General features: G+C 46.9%; 1 protein-coding gene across 1 annotated transcript in view; it reads left to right on the top strand.

The window, feature by feature from the left end:
* Positions 1 to 969: 969 nt before the first annotated feature.
* The window catches only part of Marco (macrophage receptor with collagenous structure), a 30,893-nt gene continuing 12,125 nt past the window's right edge, over positions 970 to 19,737 (top strand). The window contains exons 1-8 of the mRNA XM_021198960.2: positions 970 to 1,326; positions 11,420 to 11,521; positions 12,000 to 12,212; positions 12,600 to 12,635; positions 14,138 to 14,236; positions 15,703 to 15,747; positions 18,135 to 18,179; positions 18,466 to 18,573. Of these exons, the coding sequence (XP_021054619.1) occupies positions 1,218 to 1,326; positions 11,420 to 11,521; positions 12,000 to 12,212; positions 12,600 to 12,635; positions 14,138 to 14,236; positions 15,703 to 15,747; positions 18,135 to 18,179; positions 18,466 to 18,573 (757 nt within the window). The 5' untranslated portion in view covers positions 970 to 1,217. The remainder of the gene's footprint in view (positions 1,327 to 11,419; positions 11,522 to 11,999; positions 12,213 to 12,599; positions 12,636 to 14,137; positions 14,237 to 15,702; positions 15,748 to 18,134; positions 18,180 to 18,465; positions 18,574 to 19,737) is intronic.

Raw genomic sequence — 19,737 nt, 5'->3', positions numbered from 1 at the left:
CACATGCACACGCACACACACACACACACACACACACACACACACACGAGTGTTGTTTGGAAAGCTTACTGATATGCTACCAAAAGGCACCTCCAGAGTGATTTTGAAAGTGTTTGAATTTTAATTGTGTGCTGTATATGTATGTGCACATGTGTGATGGTGTGCATACCTGTATGTGGAGGCTAGAAGATAATTGTGGGAGTCAGTTTTCTCTTCTCACCATGTGGATCATAGAAATCAAGTTCAAACTGCCAGGTTTGGCTATAAGGGCCTTTACCTACTGAGCCATCTCTCTGGCCTTCCATCATACTGTTTAAAGTAGGATCTCTCTCTCTCTCTCTCTCTCTCTCTCTCTCTCTCTCTCTCTCTCTCTCTCTCTCTCTCTCTCTCCTCCCTCCCCCCTTCTCTCTCCCCCTTCCTCCTCCCCCCTCTCTCCCTCCCTCTCATTGCACCTGGGGCTCACTGATGTGACTAGACTGATGGGAGCTTCAGGGATACCTGTCCCTGTCCTACCATTTCTGCAGTGACAGACGTTGCAATGACACCTGGTTTTCATTGCTGTCATTTTGTTTTTCAGTAGGGTCTGGAGATTTGAACCCATGTCGTTATGCTTGCCCAATGAGCACTTTAATCTTCCTAGCCTACTTCCTAAGCTTTAATGTGCTCTAAATCACAAAGGGACCTTACTAAACTATAGGTTTGGATTTGGTCTGTGTGGGTGGGACCTGGGCTTCCAGTCCATGTTCCCGATGCTGATCTAGGGCCCCACTAAGTCTAGAGATGAACTCAGCCTGAAGTGGGTCAGAAGAAGATTTTTGTGTGGGCCGGTGAAGTCCTGGGATAGCTAGCTGGATCTGGATGTATTTGGGGATTGGAAAGGCATAAAGAAGGAAGACAAAAGGTCCATTTCAGTGTCACCTAAGGGCCTGGGGACACGGAGGGTCTTTCCCAAATTTCTTCAACTCTCCATAACAGGCAGTTTCCCCACACAACAGCTTCACATGTGAACAGGCTGATATTTAAGCAAAAATCAATTCTACACTAAGGAGCAGCCTGGTCCCCACAGTCAGGAAACATTGTGCAAATTGAAGAATCATTGCCAAGGGGAAGTTGTATGTGCCTCCAGCTAGCTGCCACAGTTAAATGGGAGCCCGGCTTCCTCCTGGGGGGAGCATTTCTGCTGGCTCCAGGGCTTTGGCCACCTATAAAGCTTAGCAATGGGAAGTAAAGAAACCCTCAAAGAGGAAGACTTCTTGGGCAGCACAGAAGACGGAGCCAATTTTGACCAAGCCATGTTCCCTGTGATGGAGACCTTCGAAATCAATGGTAACGTATGACTCCCTTGTAATGCAGTTGCACAGAAACCTAGTCTGTTGGTGGGAAGTAAGAAGAGACGAGGGCAAAGGAGGTGCAGGCTGGTGCCCTGGTGCATGTCCTCCCTGACTCTCACTCGCTAGACTCTGTCCATCTGGACTTTCTGGAAAGCTGACCACAGATGCTGTGTTCTTGGTGTGGAGTCAATTTTTGCTTAAAGTCTGATCCTTTTAAAACACTTTCCAGTGTCTGGTGCTTGTTAAGGAATGACCCTTCAGTAGTGAACATCTTATGAGGGCATAATGCGGTGCGCATGGAGATGAAAATACAAAGCAAACATTGTGAAGAAGTCCCCGAGGGCCTGAGAGCCAGCTCATACGGTAGAGGGGTATGGAGCTCGTAGGGTTCAGTCTGTGGCAGAGCATAAACAGGTCATACAGGCCTGTGACCTCAGCTCTGGGGAGGGAGGGGAGGAAGGATGAGGAACGCCAAGCCATCTTTGATATTCGGCAGCTTAGGGGCTCACCTGGGTTCTGTACAGTTCTGTTTCAAATGCAAAGTCCCAGCTCTGAAACCAAAGCTGTCTGTGTTTGAAGAGAAGCTCCTTACTATGTGTTGATCTAAGAGCACCACACTCTTCCTCTCCTGTCAGCTAAGATATGCTCCAGCTTCTCTGGCTTCTTTATCAGTCTGACTCAGATGGAGCACAACCTTCAAATATTTTTAAAAATTTGATTATAATTGTGTGTGTGTGTGTGTGTGTGTGTGAGTGCGTGCACACGCACGCATGTATCAGTGCATGAGTGGAAGGCAGAACTACTTTAGGAATCAGTCCTTTCTTTCTACCCTGTGAAATTTTGGGGTTGAATTCCCACCTGGCCAGGCTTGGTGGGACGTGCTTCTACCCACTGAGCTATTTCACTGGCCCTGTTTCTTACTCTCTTAGCATTGTATAAGTGATGTATCGTTTGCATCTTCAGGAATTTGTAGCATTTAAAGTCAGGAGTGGACTTGTTTGCCACTGGAGAGCTCTGATTTCCCTTTCTAGAACAATCTATGGGGAAATCATCCTTTGCAGTGATCAGCTGGAGTTAAAGGGAGTTGAGCCACCCGATGTGGGTGCTGGAATACAAATTCGGGACCTCTGATAGTGCAGTCAATGCTGTTAGCCATGAAGACATGTCTGCCGCCTCTGTGCCTGGCTTTTTCACATGAGTTCTGGAGATCAAACTCAGCTCCTCATGCTTGCTAGGCAAGCAGTTCACTGATCAATTCTATACCCTCACCCCCTGGATTTTTAAAGATACACTGTTCTAGAAAATTCAACTGTCTAAACATACTCAGTCCCTACTATCTTCCAGATACCACACTGGGTGCAGAGAAAGGACACTTGATAAACAGGATGGTTGGTCTCCAGGGAAACATACTTAGGGCCAAGGAAGGTAAATCCTGCTTCAACTGATCTTCCTAAACAAGGTATCACTGGCTGACGCTGAACATTTCACAGGACATCGTGGATGTAACCAGGGGTGGGGCCTGAGGTCAGAGGTTATGTCCCTTCTAATGTTGATAGGATGGAAGGAGCTGAGCTAGAAACAGAAATGAGACAGTGGATGGAGGGGAGGGGTGACACATGTCCTGGTCACACACACACACACACACACACACACACACACACACGCACGCACGCACGCACGCACGCACACGCACACGCACACACACACACACACACAGATGTAGCTCATGCTGTCCTTCAGAACTGGGAGGAATAATCAGTGGAACTGAGGGTGGGATGAAGGTTTTGAACCCCATCCTGAGGTTAGTGGGGAGGCTGGAGGGTTGCATGGAGGTTGAGTGCTCTGGTCTGTAGCTGAGCTTGCTCTCTCTGGTAGGTAGAGAGTCAGGATGCTCCGCAGCAAGAGATGACCAAGGCAGTAGCTAGCTGTAAAGAAGCAAAGTGAGGGCTGTGGAGAGCTTATCTAGGTAACTGGCGAGTTTTGTGTTCAGCAAGAGATCTTATGTCAGAAAGTAAGACAGAGATCAATTGAGGAAGACACTTAATGTCAGCTCCTGCCTCCACCTACATCTGCGTCCTTATGCATGCACATATCCTACAAACAGGAACACACGCACAAAGCAAGGACATCACACACACATACACACACATACACACACATACATACACACACACATACACATACATACTCACACATACACACACACATAACACACATACATACACACATACACACATACATACACACACACACACACACACACACACACACACACACACACATACTTTAACACTTTAAAACACTGTGAGTGTTTGAGTGTGACCAGTAAACCTCAGGTTTTGGTCCTCTGCCTTCTGTTCTGTTTGAGATAGGATTTTTGTTTTCCACTGTGTGCCCCACACTGGCTGGCAACAGACTTTTAGAGGTTTCTGGGATTACAGAGTTGTGGGATTACAGGCATCTGTTACACTGTCCTGTCTTAGGTTGGGATCTGAATGAACTCATGCCCTCAGACTTGCACAGCAAGTGCTTTACCAGCCAAGCTACCTCCCTAGTCTCCAGCACCACACACCCCCAAATGCTATAGAAAGGTTAAGGCCTTGTCGTTGTTTGCCATAATGCTCACCTTTGACCTCCAGCAATGCCCCCCCCCACCGTGTCCCTTCTTCTTGCTTTAAAGATAATCTGTTAATTTGAAAACTTCTCCTGACATCTTCACCCCCAAAGTCCCTTCTCTCCCCCTCCCTCCCTCCTTCCCACATTCCCTTCCTCTTTTCTTCCCTCCCCCTCCCCAACCCTCTCTCCTTCTCTGTCTCACTATGTAGTACTGACTGTCCCTGAACTATGTAGACCAGGCTATCCTCAAACTCACAGAGATTCTCCTGCCTCTGCCTTGCCGGGTCTAAAGGCATGAATGAACCACTATGCCTGGCTGTTCTGCCTTCAACATCTCTAAATCATCTGACTTTTGCATAGTGGCTCAAAAAAAGAAAAACTTTTGTTGTCAAATAATCATGTAGAGACACAGAGAAAGTGAGGAAATGGCCCAAGAAGGCCTTTTGTGACCTTTCTTCACCCAGGTTCTTTCAGGCAGAGCTTCTTGTATAGTTTTGCTAAACCTCCCCCGTCAGACACAGATCCACCCCACCAGCTGTGAGGACAGCCACCTATGTGTATTTTCCACTCTACAGCAGGCATTAGAGCTGCAGCTAGTCCTCAGTCCCTCACAAGCAATCACTCGGCCTGCAAGGTTTCTCAGTTTCTTCTCTCCACACTTGTGCTATTTAGGGAGTGTTACATAAATCACATCGTATGCAACTGTCGACTGATCTGTTTTGAGACCAGAAAGACGGTTCAGGGAACAAAGGTAGTTGCAGCCAAGCCTCCAGAACCTGCATGGTGGAAGGAGAAAACTGTCCCACAAGCTGTCCTCTGACCTTCACACGTGTCACACACACACACACACACACGCACACACACATACACACACACACACACACAACGTAATTAAAGATTTATTTTTATTTTTCTCTCTTTTTTAATATGTATAATGTGTATGACACATGCTATGACTTGCAAGCAGATGTCAAAGGACAAGGACGACCTCAGGTGTCAGGTCTCAGCTTCTGCCTTGATTGAGACAAGGCCTCTAATTTTGCTGCTGGCCTCCAGCTTCTCAGGATTCTTCTGTATTCTCCCCTGACCCCTGCCAAAAGCAAGGGGTCACAGCTGTGTGCTCCTGCAGCCAACATTGGATGGTTTCTGGGGGTTCTAACTCAGATCCTCACAATTTTATAGCAAGTGCTTTATCCCCTGAGCCATTTCCCCAATCAGGGCTTTCAATTTTATCACCCAGTGTAATTCCCCTGAGAGTCACTCAGACAGGGATCCCAGAATTGGGTTCTTATTAAATGGGTAGTGTCCCACAGTATGAATGTGTGTTCATTTTCTGAGGGACATTAGGACCCTTCCATCTTTGGAACTACTACAGATCATGTTGCTATAGATATTTGTGAAATTGTAATGGAAATATACGTTTTCATTTCTGTAGCATCTGGAGATAGACTGTTCAGTGCTGACACGCTGTCTTCATTTCCCTCCATCTAACCGTTAGGTAAGAAGAGCAGAGCACTTCACGTGCACAGTCAAAATGGAGCACAGCATACAGATGCACAGCAGGTGCATCAGGTAGTCCTTGGCAGCATTGTGTGACATGAGAGCACACTCAGGGAAAAGTGCTCTGTCATGTGACCAAGATTTCAGTGAAACCCTGTGGGTTACTTCTTGGTCACCGAGCACTGAGAGACCTTTTGCTGATGTTGATTTATTTTTTCCTGCTCCTTACATTTAATAGGGTCATATAGACCACATTTTTTTTTTTTTTGGTTTTTTGAGACAGGGTTTCTCTGTATAGCCCTGGCTGTCCTGGAACTCACTCTGTAGACCAGGCTGGCCTTGAACTCAGAAATCCGCCTGCCTCTGCCTCCTGAGTGCTGGGATTAAAGGCGTGCGCCACCATGCCCGGCTAGACCACAAATTTAAAACCAATATATTTCATGACTTTTGACACCAAAGTCTTTGGAAAAATATTCATAAAATGTATCAGGCAATCTATAAAGAGAATTACATAGGACCACAAAGCAGGCTTTATTATAGGCATGCAAGGGTGGCTCAACAACATAGCACAATGGCTCACATGTTCTATGACGAGCTCTCTCCCAATGCTACATTGTCTCAATTATTGCATCATATAGAGTTCTTTCTCACATTTCACCCTTATTTACCAGATTGCTTTAGTTATTCTATAGCCTAACCTTTCCACATACATTTTAATTTTAGCTTGTCTGTCTATTACTACATTAAAATCATGCTATAGTATTGGTAGGAGTTATGTTACCTCTATAAATGAATGTATGAATGTTTAACATCTTTACCCCATACAGGTTTAGTCTATGAACATAGTCTCTTCACGTCTCCACTTTATTTTCCTAAAGTTGAATTTTATAATTTCCAGTATATTGATCCTGGATCTGTTTCATTAGTTTTTATACTTGAATATTTTATTTTCTTTGGACTGAGATATTACCATGGGATATTGATTTATTATTTTTCATTTGTGCCTGTGTGTGCATACATGTGTGCATGCATGTGTACATGCTTGCAGGTACCTACGAAGGCTGTAAGAGGCTGTTGGATGTCCAGAGCTGGAGTTATAAGTGGTTGTGAGCCTCCTGGTGTGGGTGCTAGATTCTGAGCTCTGATCTTCTGAAAGAGTAGCCAGTGCTCTTAACCGCTGACCATCATCTCAGCCTAGTACTACTGTGTTTAATTTTGGCTACCAATTGCTTTTTATCAGGATAGAACAATGCCATTGAATTTTATATGTTGATCATGTATCCTACAGCTTTGATGAGTTACTTATTAGTTCTGTGGATTCCTTTTGAAGATTATGAGGGATTTGTTAACTAGACATGTGCTTCTGCAAATAGAAATAGATTTGTTCCTCCTTTCAAAGCTACATCTCTTATTTCCTCTATGTTGTTTATTCATGACTGTATCAAATAAGAGGACAGGGATGGACATCCTTCCCTTGGTCTAACACTTAAGGAAAACTATTGACTCTATGACACTAGCTTTAAATGTTTGCAGATGCCTTTATTATTACTGATTTATTTTATTTAATATGTGTATGTGTGTTCCTGTATATGTATGCACACATGTATGCCCATGACATCCATCCAGAAAAGGGCATCAGATGCCCCGAAGCGGGAGTTGCAGGTTCTTGTGAGTCACCTAACATGAACTCGGGTCCTCTGGAAGAACAACAAGGGCTCTTCACTGTTGAGACAACTCTCCAGGCCCCAGTGTTTGAAGTTTTCACTGGAATTACAGAAGAGCATTCCTTCGCATGGTGTTTTATGTGGGTTCTTCTGGTCTGAATTCAGGTGGTCATGCTGTATATCAAGTATTTTACTGCCCAAGCCATCTCCCCAGCCTCAACCTTGTTCTCTCCACACGTTACTGAGGGCCTGTTTTATGACAGAGGATATGGTCAGTTTTGCTAAATGTTCTATGTATGATGTAAAAGCATGTGCTTGATATTTGATCAAGTGTCCTGTAAATGTTCATTAGGTGTTTATTGATGGTATTTGGTCTTTTTTGTCTTTGCTGGTTTTTAATCAGCTGTTGAGAACAAGGTATTAAAACTGAAATATCTCATTATATTTATCGATTTCTATCTTTCTCCGTTCAGATGTACCAATTTTTGCTTCTTTATTTTGAAGTTCTGGTTTCTTCTAGGTAATATGTAGTTGTGTTACATAAGCTTGCCAACATCTGTGCAGATCGGTAGGCAGGGACAGCTTACAGATTTATCAATTATCAATATGTTAGGGCTTTAAAAGATCATCTTATTGCACAATTTCTGTTTTTTTTTTCTTGTTTTCCAATGTATCATTTGAATACCTTTTGGAATTCCATTAGAATGTGTATTTTTGTCTTGGAGGTTCCTTCCTTGCTGTGACAAAATTCCTTGACAAAAGCAACTTAAGAGTGAAGGAGTTTATAGTTTGGCTCAGGCTTCAGAGGGGTAGAGTCCTCACAGCTGGAAAGACAGGGCAGTGGGCAGGGAAGGCACAGCAGTGGGAGAGCAGGGTTGCTCACGTGGCACCCCCACTCAGAAAGCATTTCATTAACACGAAGTGGAGCCCTGCTATAAAGCCTCAAGGCTCTCCTCGGCGACTCACTTCCTCCAGCAAGGTTCAACCTCCTAAAGGTTCCACAGCATTGCCAAACAGCATCATCAGTTGGAGACCAGGCCACACACGTGAGCCATTGAAACTGCAGCAGCTTCCTTAGAAGTTTCTCCCAGCATTGTAACACACTTATACAATATGCCGTCGTCTGTTGGAATTAGTGTTTTTTTCCCATGTCAGATCAAATATAGAAATTTTATTTCAATTTTTGTCCTTTTCCACTTTGAAAATACATTTATCTTAAGAATTTCCTCACCATAAATTGTGTACAGTATAAGAAGAGAGTATGTTTGTTTTCAAGCATGAAGTGAAATTTTAGAAACCCAAAGAGATGTGTGTGTGTGTGTGTGTGTGTGTATACCTGTTTTTAACTATTCCAATTATTCTTTTTCTGTTTTGAAACTGTAGGTCTTCTATTCTCATTTCCTGTTTGGAAAAGTTCCTTCAAATTCTTCTGGTCTCCCTTTTTCTGAGAATGTCTTTATTTTCCATTCATTCCTGAAGGATCTTTTCATTCACAAGAGAATTTGTGATCAGTAATTCTTTCCTTTCAGCACACAGAACACAATGGTTTCAGATGGAGAATCGGATGTCGTTCAGGTAGTATCTCTTTGCAGATAATGTGGCCTTTCTAACTGTTTTTGATACTTTTTCTTTAGTCTTTGAATGTTCTCTGCCTTTAACTTCTTACATTTGCATGTACAATGTGTGTTCCTGTGTGAATGTGTGTGTGTGTGTGTGTGTGTGTGTGTGTGTGTGTGTGTGTGTGTGAAGATATCAAAGGACAGCCTCTGGGAGTGTCATTCCTTGGGCACTAACCACCTTTTCTTTTAAAGACAGAGTCCCTCATTTCATCAGAACCCACAGAGTAGGCTGTCACAGTGTGAAATGTCTTTCTGTCCAGTCTCCCTCTTTTATCCCAGGGAAGTCTCTGAGGACCTATGTGATGGTTTGTGCACCCTTTGCCCAGGGAGTGGCACTATTAGGAGGTGTGGTCTTGATGGAAGAAGTGTGTCACTATGGGGGTAGGCCTTAAGACCCTCCTCCTAATCACGTGGGAGCCAGTCTTCTCTTGTCTGCCTTTGGATCAAGACGTATAGCTTTTGGTTCCTCCAGCCTCATGTCTGCCTGGACACTGCCATGCTCTTGCCTTGATGATAATGGACTGAATCTCTGAACCTGTAAGCCAGCCCCAATTAAATAATGACTTTTCTAAGGGTTGCTTTGGTCGTGGTGTCTCTTCACAGCACTGGAAGCCCTAAGACAATACCAGAGGCATTGTAGTCTCTTAACCAGGGAAGTTCTTCCTCAGGATTCAAACTACTTAGAAGAGACATTTCCTTTGTATTTCTTCCACCTTCAAGGAGATGAACTAGCAGATGTGAACATAAGACCTTCATCAGCCCCTCTTCTGTCTATACAGTGAGTGGGATATACCTTCGAAATACAAGTCCCCAGTTCCTAAACACGTCTTGGGTCAGATGGGAACTCTGAATTCCTCTTGGCCTATGTCAGTATGTGTGGGGTGTGTGCATGCGTGTAAGCACATTCACACGTGTGCGGGTGCATTTCAAGGTGTATATGGACACTCTGCTGACATCCTCCTTCACTGCTCTATACTTTATTTACTGAGACATGGTCTTCACACAACGGAGAGCTCACTGATGCAACTGCTCACTTTCTCCCCAGGGCTGACATAGCAGATGGGGGTAACCACACCCAGCCAACATTTATGTGGGTCCTCAGGATCCAAAGTCTGGTCCCCACACTTGCAAGGCTTTACCTACACTAAGCTATGTTCCCAACCCAATTCTGAAAACATTCTGAGTCAGAGCGAACACCCACAACTATACCCACAGTGGGACCCTCTCTTCTCTTCATCTTATCTCCAAGGCTTTCTTCTGCGCTCTTACAACATTTATATCATTTTTACTGCCCAACCTTGACCTCTGATACTTGGGATTCTGGTATATCTCCCCTTCCTATGCCACTGCATGTCACCTCTCACACAGTGTGTGTGGCTTCTGTGCAAATACCACATAGTGTATAAGGAACTAAATCATCTTTGTATTTTTAATACCTTTATGCGGCTCTGGAGATTTCCTGCACAGGCAACAAGGAACCACTGTATACGTCTGTGTCAGTGGGCACAGAAGGGATGATAGCAAAGGCACACCCCAAATGCTCACAATGCACACTCCAGCAGGGTGGGACCTTATAGAGCTGAGGCAAGGTCATGGTCCCCTGTCATTCCTGTTGCTCTGTTTAATAGCTTGTGCCAAACGTTTTGAATGCACACATAGCTTCATGTACATACACACACACACACACACACACACACACACACACAGAGGCAGAGAATCACACATGCACACACACAGAGAGAGAGAGAGAGAGACCAAGGAAGTAAAGACACAAACTTCCCTCCTGCGTCTTATGTACTAGTAAGTTGCTCAGTTCTCTGAGCCTCACAGAGGGTTTAGGAAACAAGAACAAACCTCTTTGTCCTCCCAGACTGTGTAAATGCAACCTGTAGCTTCAGTGATTTGCTGTGTAAGTATTGGTGACTCCAACACAGACCAGGCATCACATTGGTGTTCAAGACTGAGCAAGATCTATACATCTGGTTATACATACTTGGGCGTGGGAGCAGTTAATCTCAGGTGTCATTTTGTAGGTGCTCACCAGCTTCCCTCCCCTTCTCTCCCCTCCCCTTCCTTTCCCTTCCCTTCCCTTCCCTTCCCTTCCCTTCCTATTCCTTCCCCTTTCCCCATTTCCCCCTTTCCCCTTCCCCCTTTCCCCATTTCCCTTTCCCCTTTTTCCCTTTCCCCTTTCCCCTTTTCCTCCCTTCCCCTTCCCTCCCTTCCCCTTCCCTCTCTTTCCCTTCCCTCCCTTCTCCTTCCATTCCCCTCCCCTTCCCTTCCCTTCCATTCCCTCCTCTGCCCTTCCCGTCCCCCCTCGCTTCTCTCCCCTTCCATCCCCTTGTTCCTCCTCTTCCTCCTCCTCCTCTTCCTCCTCCTCTTCCTCTTCCCCTCCTCCTCCTTCTTTCTTCTTCTTTTCTTTAAGGAAGCATCTCTTACTAGGCTGAGCTCACCAAGAGGGCTAGTCTGACTGGCCAGCAAGCCCTGGGGATCTGCGTGTCCCCTATTCTCCAGCCACACATATAAAGGACTAAACATGGAACTTCTTGCCTTGTGGCAAAAACAGTAACAAGAAAGATCTGGTTGCCTTTCCTACTTTCCAGGGAGTCTCCTGCACCCCTGCATGTGGCCTGGCACAGGCTGGCTCCTTCTCTGTGCCTCTGAAGCCATCCTTTTTCCTCTTGCATGACAGATCCAGTGCCCAAGAAGAGAAATGGGGGGACCTTCTGCATGGTGGTCATGGCCATCCATCTGATCCTGCTCACAGCAGGTACTGCACTACTGCTGATTCAAGGTGAGCTGCCCTTGTCCTGGTCCTATGTGGCTCCTCCTGGAGTGGCCACCTAAGCTCCTCTGGTGTAAGGTTCAGGCTTCCTACTGGCATTCTCAGAGTACTGCTGCGCTATGCTAGGACACGGTGGTTAGATGCACCAAGGTAATGGAGGAATGAAGAGGGTGTGAGTGTGTGTGTGTGTGTGTGTGTGTGTGTGTGTGTGTGTGATGCATATGAAAGCCATTTCAGATGCATTGTCCATTTTGAGACAGAGTCTCTTTCTGGCCTGGACTTCACCAAATGGCTAGGTTGGCTGGCCAACAGGTCCCAGGGATCTGTTGTGGGGAGTCCATTCTGTTTCCTTTATCCCACAACGCACAGAATTTGTGTTTGAACTCCATGTCCTATAGAAGACATGTACATGCTGCACAGACTATCAGAAACCCTCCCCAATGTCTCAGGCTCCACTGAGACCCCTAACTGATGCTGTGGGTTCCAGTTCTCAATCTGCAGGAGCACCTCCAGATGCTAGAGATGTGCTGTGGCAATGGATCACTAGCTGCCGAGGACAAGCCACCCTTCTGGCTGCAGTGGGCACATCCCAAAACACACCTGGTACCTAGTGCCCAGGCCTTGCAGGCCCAGCTCAGCTGGGTCCACACCAGCCAGGAGCAACTCCGTCAGCAGTTCAACAACCTCACTCAAAATCCAGGTACTACCACACCCAGGGTCTTTGGTGCTGAGGATGAAACCAGCATGCATGATTACCATGCATGCTGGATGAACACCCAACCAACGTAGCTACTGAAAAACAGCCATTTTGACCAACACAGTTTGGTCAAGGGCAAGGCTGATGTAGACCAGCAATCTGAGTATTTCTCTATTTCCTCAACTTCCAGGGGGTCCCATTCCTGGTCCGTCTAAGTTTACTTTTCTGAACAAATTTAGGTGTTATTGTTCAAACCTCCAAGGCTAGAAGACACACGGGGTCCCAGGCTTCCAATGCAGAGTCTGTGTGCTCTCGTTGGGGCACAGGAGCAAAATCAAGCTTCCCTCTGCACTCTGGTTCAGTCTGCAACCTTCTCTCCTTCCCTTACAGAGTTGTTCCGGATTAAAGGTGAACGAGGCTCTCCAGGTAGGTTCTCCTCTAGTCTAACCCACTCCGCCCTTCCCTAGAACTTTCACTGGTAGGCTCCTTAGCTGGGAGCCTTCTACGTTTTTTCTAAATTCGGCGCACCTTCCAGTGGGCCTGATCAGTCCGTATGCTTCATGAGACCCCTTCTCTACCCCTGATAGAGTGAGGATACCCAGCTCAGGACCTCTGCCTTCCCCTGAGCCAAATGATTGCCTTCTCCCTCCAACCTACAAAAGCGGTCAGCTTCCTAGGATAGTATGTGGACATACCTATTTCCTATCTCCTCCTCACATCTTCCCAAATGTCCCAGGCTTCCAGAACATTCCATGTCTCCCAGAAGCACTCCTATCGAGTGTCTTTGATTAGCTTGGTGTTGGTACAGGCCTCATGTCTCGTGTGTTAGACTTGGCTCTCCCTGAGGGCTGTAATGACAGCAGTGCCGTGTGCTGTTGACAAAGCTCTCATCTCCAAGGGAATAAAAGACTGTGTATTCTGAAACCAAATATAAATGGCTGTAGCCCAGGTCCATGGACTCAGGTTAGCTTACAAAGCCTGCTTCAGTGTGATAGGCTTCCTGAAAGTTTAATAGTAACAGAACAAAAGAAAACCATAAATCAAGGTACTTTAAAAATACATTGGTGGGAACATCAAGCAGGTAGCGAAAAACACCGCATTAGGCCTCAGAGGCTATCTGATAACATTGCTAGCCTTAGGGTTGACAGATGCTAAGGGGTCTATTAGTCCATTCCAGACAGACTTTACCTAAGGGTCACGAGGATATTAGACAAAACACAGAGATGGTTAATAAATGGCTATTAAGGGGCTAAAGATAATCCAGGATAATTTGGCTCTGGACCTGCAACATTCCAACTCTCCACAATCATGCACACTTTAATTGTTCATCAGCCTTGTAGAATCTTACCATGGTATGGCTCATTTCTGGGAACTGCAGCTCCCATTTCCAAGACCTAAGCAGTGCTGCTGGGAGCCAGCACTGAGAAGCCCAGACTCCTATTCACTAGGCTACCATCTTGCTCCCTTACTTCATGGTTTGCCTAGCTTGGTCAAAGCCCACAAAGGCTCAGTTGATGGCTACTCAGCAGGGAAAAGCATAGAATTCAAAAGTCCTGGCTTTGCCTCAGGTAGAGGCTGCTGTTCCTGCAGCAAGCATGTCTACCCAGAGCCACAGGCTTCCTGACACGGATAGGGGACACAGCCACACAGTCAAATTTGAACTGGTACCTGAAGCTACATCTCTGTGGCTGGCTCAGACACCATCTATACAATTCTTTTTCCATTTCTTCCGTGTCTCCCAGACCATACGCTTCTTGGTATCACCCTAGATCTTTTGTTTCCTTCATGGACTAGCCTGCCCTTGGAGGCTCATGGGCTAGCCTGCCCTTGGAGGCTCATGGGCTAGCCTGCCCTTGGAGGCTGGGTGAATGTTTTACCATCTACTGTTGTTTGACTAGCTGCTGTCTCTGCTCTTCTTTATCCCCCAGGTCCAAAAGGGGCCCCGGGTGCACCTGGAACCCCTGGGCTGCCTGGGCCAGCTGCTGAGAAGGGAGAAAAGGGGGCTGCCGGTCGCGATGGAGCCCCAGGTATGGTCTCTGTCTTCTGACCCTGTGTTCTTTCCCTTTCTCCCCTAAGTTACACTCTGATTCTTTTCTTCCCTCTCTCACGAATGGGGAGATGTCTCATTCTGAATTCTCTCTGACCCCAGACATGGCAGGAAAAGGAAATCATACTAGGACACAGGTAAAGTGGAGGAGCCAAAGGTTGTTTTTACCAAGTGTCTTAGCCAGGGTTTCTATTCCGGCACAAACATCATGACCAAGAAGCAAGTTGGGGAGGAAAGGGTTTATTCAGCTTACATCTCCACACTGCTGTTCATCACCAAAGGAAGTCAGGACTGGAACTCAAACAGGTCAGAAAGCAGGAGCTGATGCAGAGGCCACGGAGGGATGTTACGTACTGGCCTGCTTCCCCTGGCTTGCTCAGCCTGCTGTCTTAATAGAATCCAAGACTACCAGCCCAGGGATGGTGCCACCCACAAAGGGCCTTTCCACCTTGATCACTAATTGAGAAAATGCCTTACAGCTGGATCTCATGGAGGCACTTCCCCAACTGAAGCTCCTTTCTCTGTGATAACTCCAGCTGTGTCAAGTTGACACAAAACCAGCCAGTACACCAAGCAAGAAAGGAAAGAGGAGGTCTGGAGGGAAGGCTCCGCAGAATGGCCAGAGGACCCTGGGTTGGCTCACAGCATCCATGTCAAGTGGCTCACAACCATCTGTAGCCAGCTCCACGAGACTCAGCAGCCCACACAAATGACGTATACACCCTCTCACACACAAACACACATAAACTGTATGTTTTAAGGGAGAAAATGGAATACACCCCCAAGAGTAGAGCACCATCCCAGCCATGGCACCAGCAGCCAGCCCCTCCTATGTCTGGACTTATCTCCTCTCCATCACTTCTCCCTTTGCCTCCCAGGATGCTTCAGGGCAGTCCTTTTCCCGAGCTAGGCAGAGGCTTACCTTTGAGAACAGTTTTTATTGGTCTGTTAAGTTCTGTTTTCTGATGGCACATAATAGTGCCTGGGAATGGATGTCAGGGCAGTGCTGAAAGAAGCCAGATAAATCCCATGGAGCTGTGGCTACAGGCATTTGTGCCTGACACGGATGCTAGGAACCGAACTCAGGTCCTCGCAAGAGCATCTTAACTGCTGAACCACCTCCCAGCGCTGGGGATGGAGGTGTACCCACGATGCACTCTGTTACAGTTAGCTGCAGAAATACATTGAAAGGTGTACTTACTTGCGGAGTGGAGAAGTTCGTTGGGGGGGGGAGGGGAGGGCAATGGTGCCTTGCATGTGAACTTTAAGGAAATATTTGGGGAAGGTGACCCAGGTCCTGCTGAGACCAGCTGAGTTGGCATTGGTTTTCCCAGTCCCGAACTTCCTCTTAACTGTTCATCTTGTCTGTCTCATACCCAGCCAGCTGCAAGTTCTCTTATTATCTTCCCATGGTTCCCTAACCTCACATTTTAACCCTAAATCCAGGTGTCCAAGGACCCCAGGGCCCACCAGGCAGCAAGGGAGAGGCAGGTGAGTAGGTGTCACAGGAACACACAGTGGGCTTTCTCGGGAACCCTGTGGGATGGGCCTGCCCAAGGGGAGGCAGCTTGTATGAGACCTGAGGTGGGCTCAGAAGTGATGGGGGAGTCCACAAATGGTAGTATTGCTCAGTGGTGCCTCAGCCTGTTCAGGTGATAGGGTGTGGACATCACAGTTGAGACTTCGCTGCCAAGGACTGCAAACCTATGAGTCTGCAGGGAAAAGCGCAGCTCCATGATCCAGCAGTGGCCGAACCTGCCTTTCTGATCTTGCCTCTCACTATCATACTATCATGGACCTCATTGCTTTTGTACGTAAAATGAAGCTGAGACTTTTTCGGGGGTGTTGTTCGTAATATACACTGCCCTCCTCTCTTTCCTCTCTCCCCTCTCCCCTCTCCCCCCCCTCTCTCTCTCCCCCTTTCTTTCTTTCTTTCTTTCTTTCTTTCTTTCTTTCTTTCTTTCTTTCTTTCTTTCTTTCTTTCTTTCTCTCTCTCCAAAAGCCTAGGAGGGTGACCATCAGTCTTTATAGAGCTCCCTCAGTACCCTATGGCTGAGTCTGCTACAGTGGAAAGATGCAGAATCCTAAGACCTTTTAACAGCGGAGAGCAGAGCCAGCTGGTCTAGGTAAGAGCGGAAGTAAACAAACCAGCAGGCTTGCCCCTCCTGAAAGCTCCAGCAGCTACAAGAGCTCTGGGGTACAGAGAAAGCTGCTTCTAGGAACTGGCCCCACTAGGAAGGCAGTTAGTAAGATTCCCCAGAACCCATTGTTCTGCATCAAGACAGGGCTTCTTCCAAAAGGCTTTAACAAGGAAAGTTATAGTGTGATGAGGAGTATCTGCAGACACTCATACCCTCACCCACTGCATCACCACGTGCTCTCTCTCTCTCTCTCTTTCTCACACACACATACACACTTATTTACAAGCTCATGTTTACACACATCATTGTGCATTCACACTCATGCTACATATACGTACACACACACACAGAGCCCTACACTCACTCATGCACACATATGAACACTGGTGCCTTCACATGTATACATCCTTACACTAACACCACACACTGAGCCATACACTCATGCACATGTATGGATATATGTATATGCACACATAAATATGAGTAATCACACCATACACTCATGCACTCATGTACATGTATAAGCACACATTTTTGGCACACATACACATTCACAATACACAATCATGGAAATACACACTTGCATATTCATGCACATGTATGAGAACACATTTATGTCCACATGCAGTCTTGCTCTCAGGTGCTCACACACTCATCATGCATACACGTGGGCATCTGCCCATGCTCCAGTGCTCACATTTACACACTGCATAGTCATACTCATACTCATGCATGCGCACCTGCAGATACTCACATGGCCTATGCACAGACAGCCTCACACTCACACAGCAGGTAGGCCTCTCAGAGAGAGAGAGAGAGAGAGAGAGAGAGAGAGAGAGAGAGAGAGAGAGAGAGAGAGAGGCTTGAAGTAGGCTCCCAAGATACCAGAGACAGCAGCCAACCAGACCACCTGGAAGGACAGGCTCAGCCCATTCCTAGAGGCGCAGTCTGAGGTCTCACTCTTCTTGTGGCTCCAACAGGCACCCACAGAGGACAGGAGAAAGCTGGGCAATCTTAATAAACCCCTAACACTCTGCTCATGCTTCTGGAACCTACAAACCTAATGGGAGGGCAAAGTATCTGTGATGGAGACCATAAGCCCAGAGCAGCTGGCATTCCCAGGAAAGGCTGGAGCTCAGGCATCCCTGCAAGCCTTTCTCCACAGCTTGCCTGGCAGCCTCTCTTCCCCTTCCCTTCCTCACCCACCCTCTGGGTCTCCCCATTTCTCCTCATGTCCACTGTGCTACCCAGGTCCTCTTCCCACTAAGAACAGCCTGCACTTCAGGCTATAACGCACAATACCTTCCAGGTGGCCTGGTGTCCCAGGAGGGAGCCATTGTTTGCCAACTCCACTTACATCCTGGGCACAGGAGCACTAGTGAGGCACCTGCAGAGGGCCCAACCTTCAGCAGCCTCGTTTTACAGATGAGAGCATTGTGGCAAGGAATCCTGAGGTGTCTTTTCCAAGGTCATCTACCATGCTTGGAGAGGCAGCCACGGTTCAAACCCACTTGCTTTGTTCTCTAGCCTTCTTCCATGACTACGCACTGGTCCAGGCCTTTGGGAGAAGTCTCTTCTGTCTGGGCCTGCCTGGGACTCTGCTGCACATGCTTGCTTGTGCATTTGTGTATAGGGTTGTGGGATCTTATGATTGGGTACCACGGGGGGTGAGGGGTCAGAATGTCAGCTAACTAAAGAAACAACCACAGTGACTGAGTCCTTCTTCTCTTCTCACAGGCCTCCAGGGATTCACGGGTGCACCAGGAAAGCAAGGAGCAGCTGGTAACTTGGGCTTCCTCTCCTGGGACAACCAATGCACTGCCAATGCCCATGGGGCAGCTGTCCCCATGAGTTCTCTCTATAGCTCCGCTCTGGCCCTGAGGGTGAATGCCTTCTTACTCCCCTTTCCCCACAAGTTTTCAAAGAGCTCACCACGACCACCCAAGAGATGAGCTGATGGACGTGTGCCCTGGGTCTTCCCTAGAGACCCCTTCCCTCACACTCTGATTCTATCTTCAGGGGCCCATCCTCACTAGGACAATGGCACTCACCTCTGATCTCATCACAGGTGCTCCAGGACCTAGAGGAGAGAAGGGCAGCAAAGGTGACATAGGTCTCACTGGCCCCAAGGGGGAGCATGGCACCAAAGGAGACAAAGGGGACCTAGGCCTTCCAGGTAAGGGTTGCATTGGGTGTTGGCATTCGTGGTGAAGCCCGAGGGAGCAGAAAGTCTATTCGTTCTAGCTGAAAACAGGGCTTGGTTCAAGAACTGCCTGTCCAGCTGTTTAAGAGAAGCCTCAACTGTACTCCAGTTCTTTTGAAATGAATTAATTGATTTCTGTTGATACATAATCATTCATGTTTGTGAGTTACAGGGTGATATGCATACACATATTATACAAAGTTTTTTTTTCTCTTTATGAGAGCCTTCCAGATGGGTTTCATGAACTGTTTGAACTCATAAGGTGAGGACAATGACCTCCTGCTCCCTACTGGGGTCTTTGTGCCATGGAATTCAGACCTCTGTTAGCACTTGGTGTCCTGGCAGGAAGTAGCTACCCTTTTTAGATGTGTGTGTGGTATATGGTGTGTAGCCATGCACACACAATTGCTGGTTTATTTTTATTTAAAGTAGTTTCATACAATGTATTTTCATTATGGTTTGTTTCTTGAGGTAGGGTCTCTCACTGAACCTGGAGCTCACTTACTGGATGACCAGCAAGCCCCAGGGCTCTTCTTGCCTGTCCCTTCATGCTCTGGGATTGCAATCATGTGTCACCATGCCTGGTTGTTTTGTTTTGTTTTTTATTTTGTTTTTGTTGTTGGTGGTGATGGTGTTTTTGTTTTGTTTTTGTTTTTAAACGAGTGCCAGGATTCAAACTCAGTATCTCAGGCTTATTTAACAGGAACTTTACCCACTGAGACATCTCCCTGGTCCCAGGAAGCATTCATTCTTTATTATCTCAAATCGGCTAGCCTCCCTCCCAAGCCTTGAATTAGAACTAGCCTAACTCACTGGCTGGTTTTTGCTCTTTCTGTCCTCTTTAGAGTCATTCACTAATTAATCATGTCCCCATTTTGAAGGGACCTGGAAGGAACCTGGCATGTTACCTTAGTCCCCTCCCAGGCCCTTGTCAAAAAATAACAGAAGAGAAGGCTGGAGAGATGGCTCACTTGGTGATATACTTGAGTACAACATAAAGGTTGATTCCAGAACCTATGTGAAAAGGCCAGGGGTGGTCACACTTGCTTGCAATCTCAGTGCCAGGGAGGTAGAGACAGGCAGATACCTGAGGCTGGCTGGACAACCTGTCTGCTGAGTTTCAAAGCAAGTTCCCCA

The sequence above is a fragment of the Mus pahari genome, chromosome 5, assembly GCF_900095145.1.
Source record: "Mus pahari chromosome 5, PAHARI_EIJ_v1.1, whole genome shotgun sequence".
Classification (NCBI taxonomy): Eukaryota; Metazoa; Chordata; class Mammalia; order Rodentia; family Muridae; genus Mus; species Mus pahari.
Note: the sequence above shows the minus strand (reverse complement) of the source record. Positions and strands in the feature narration are given on the sequence as shown.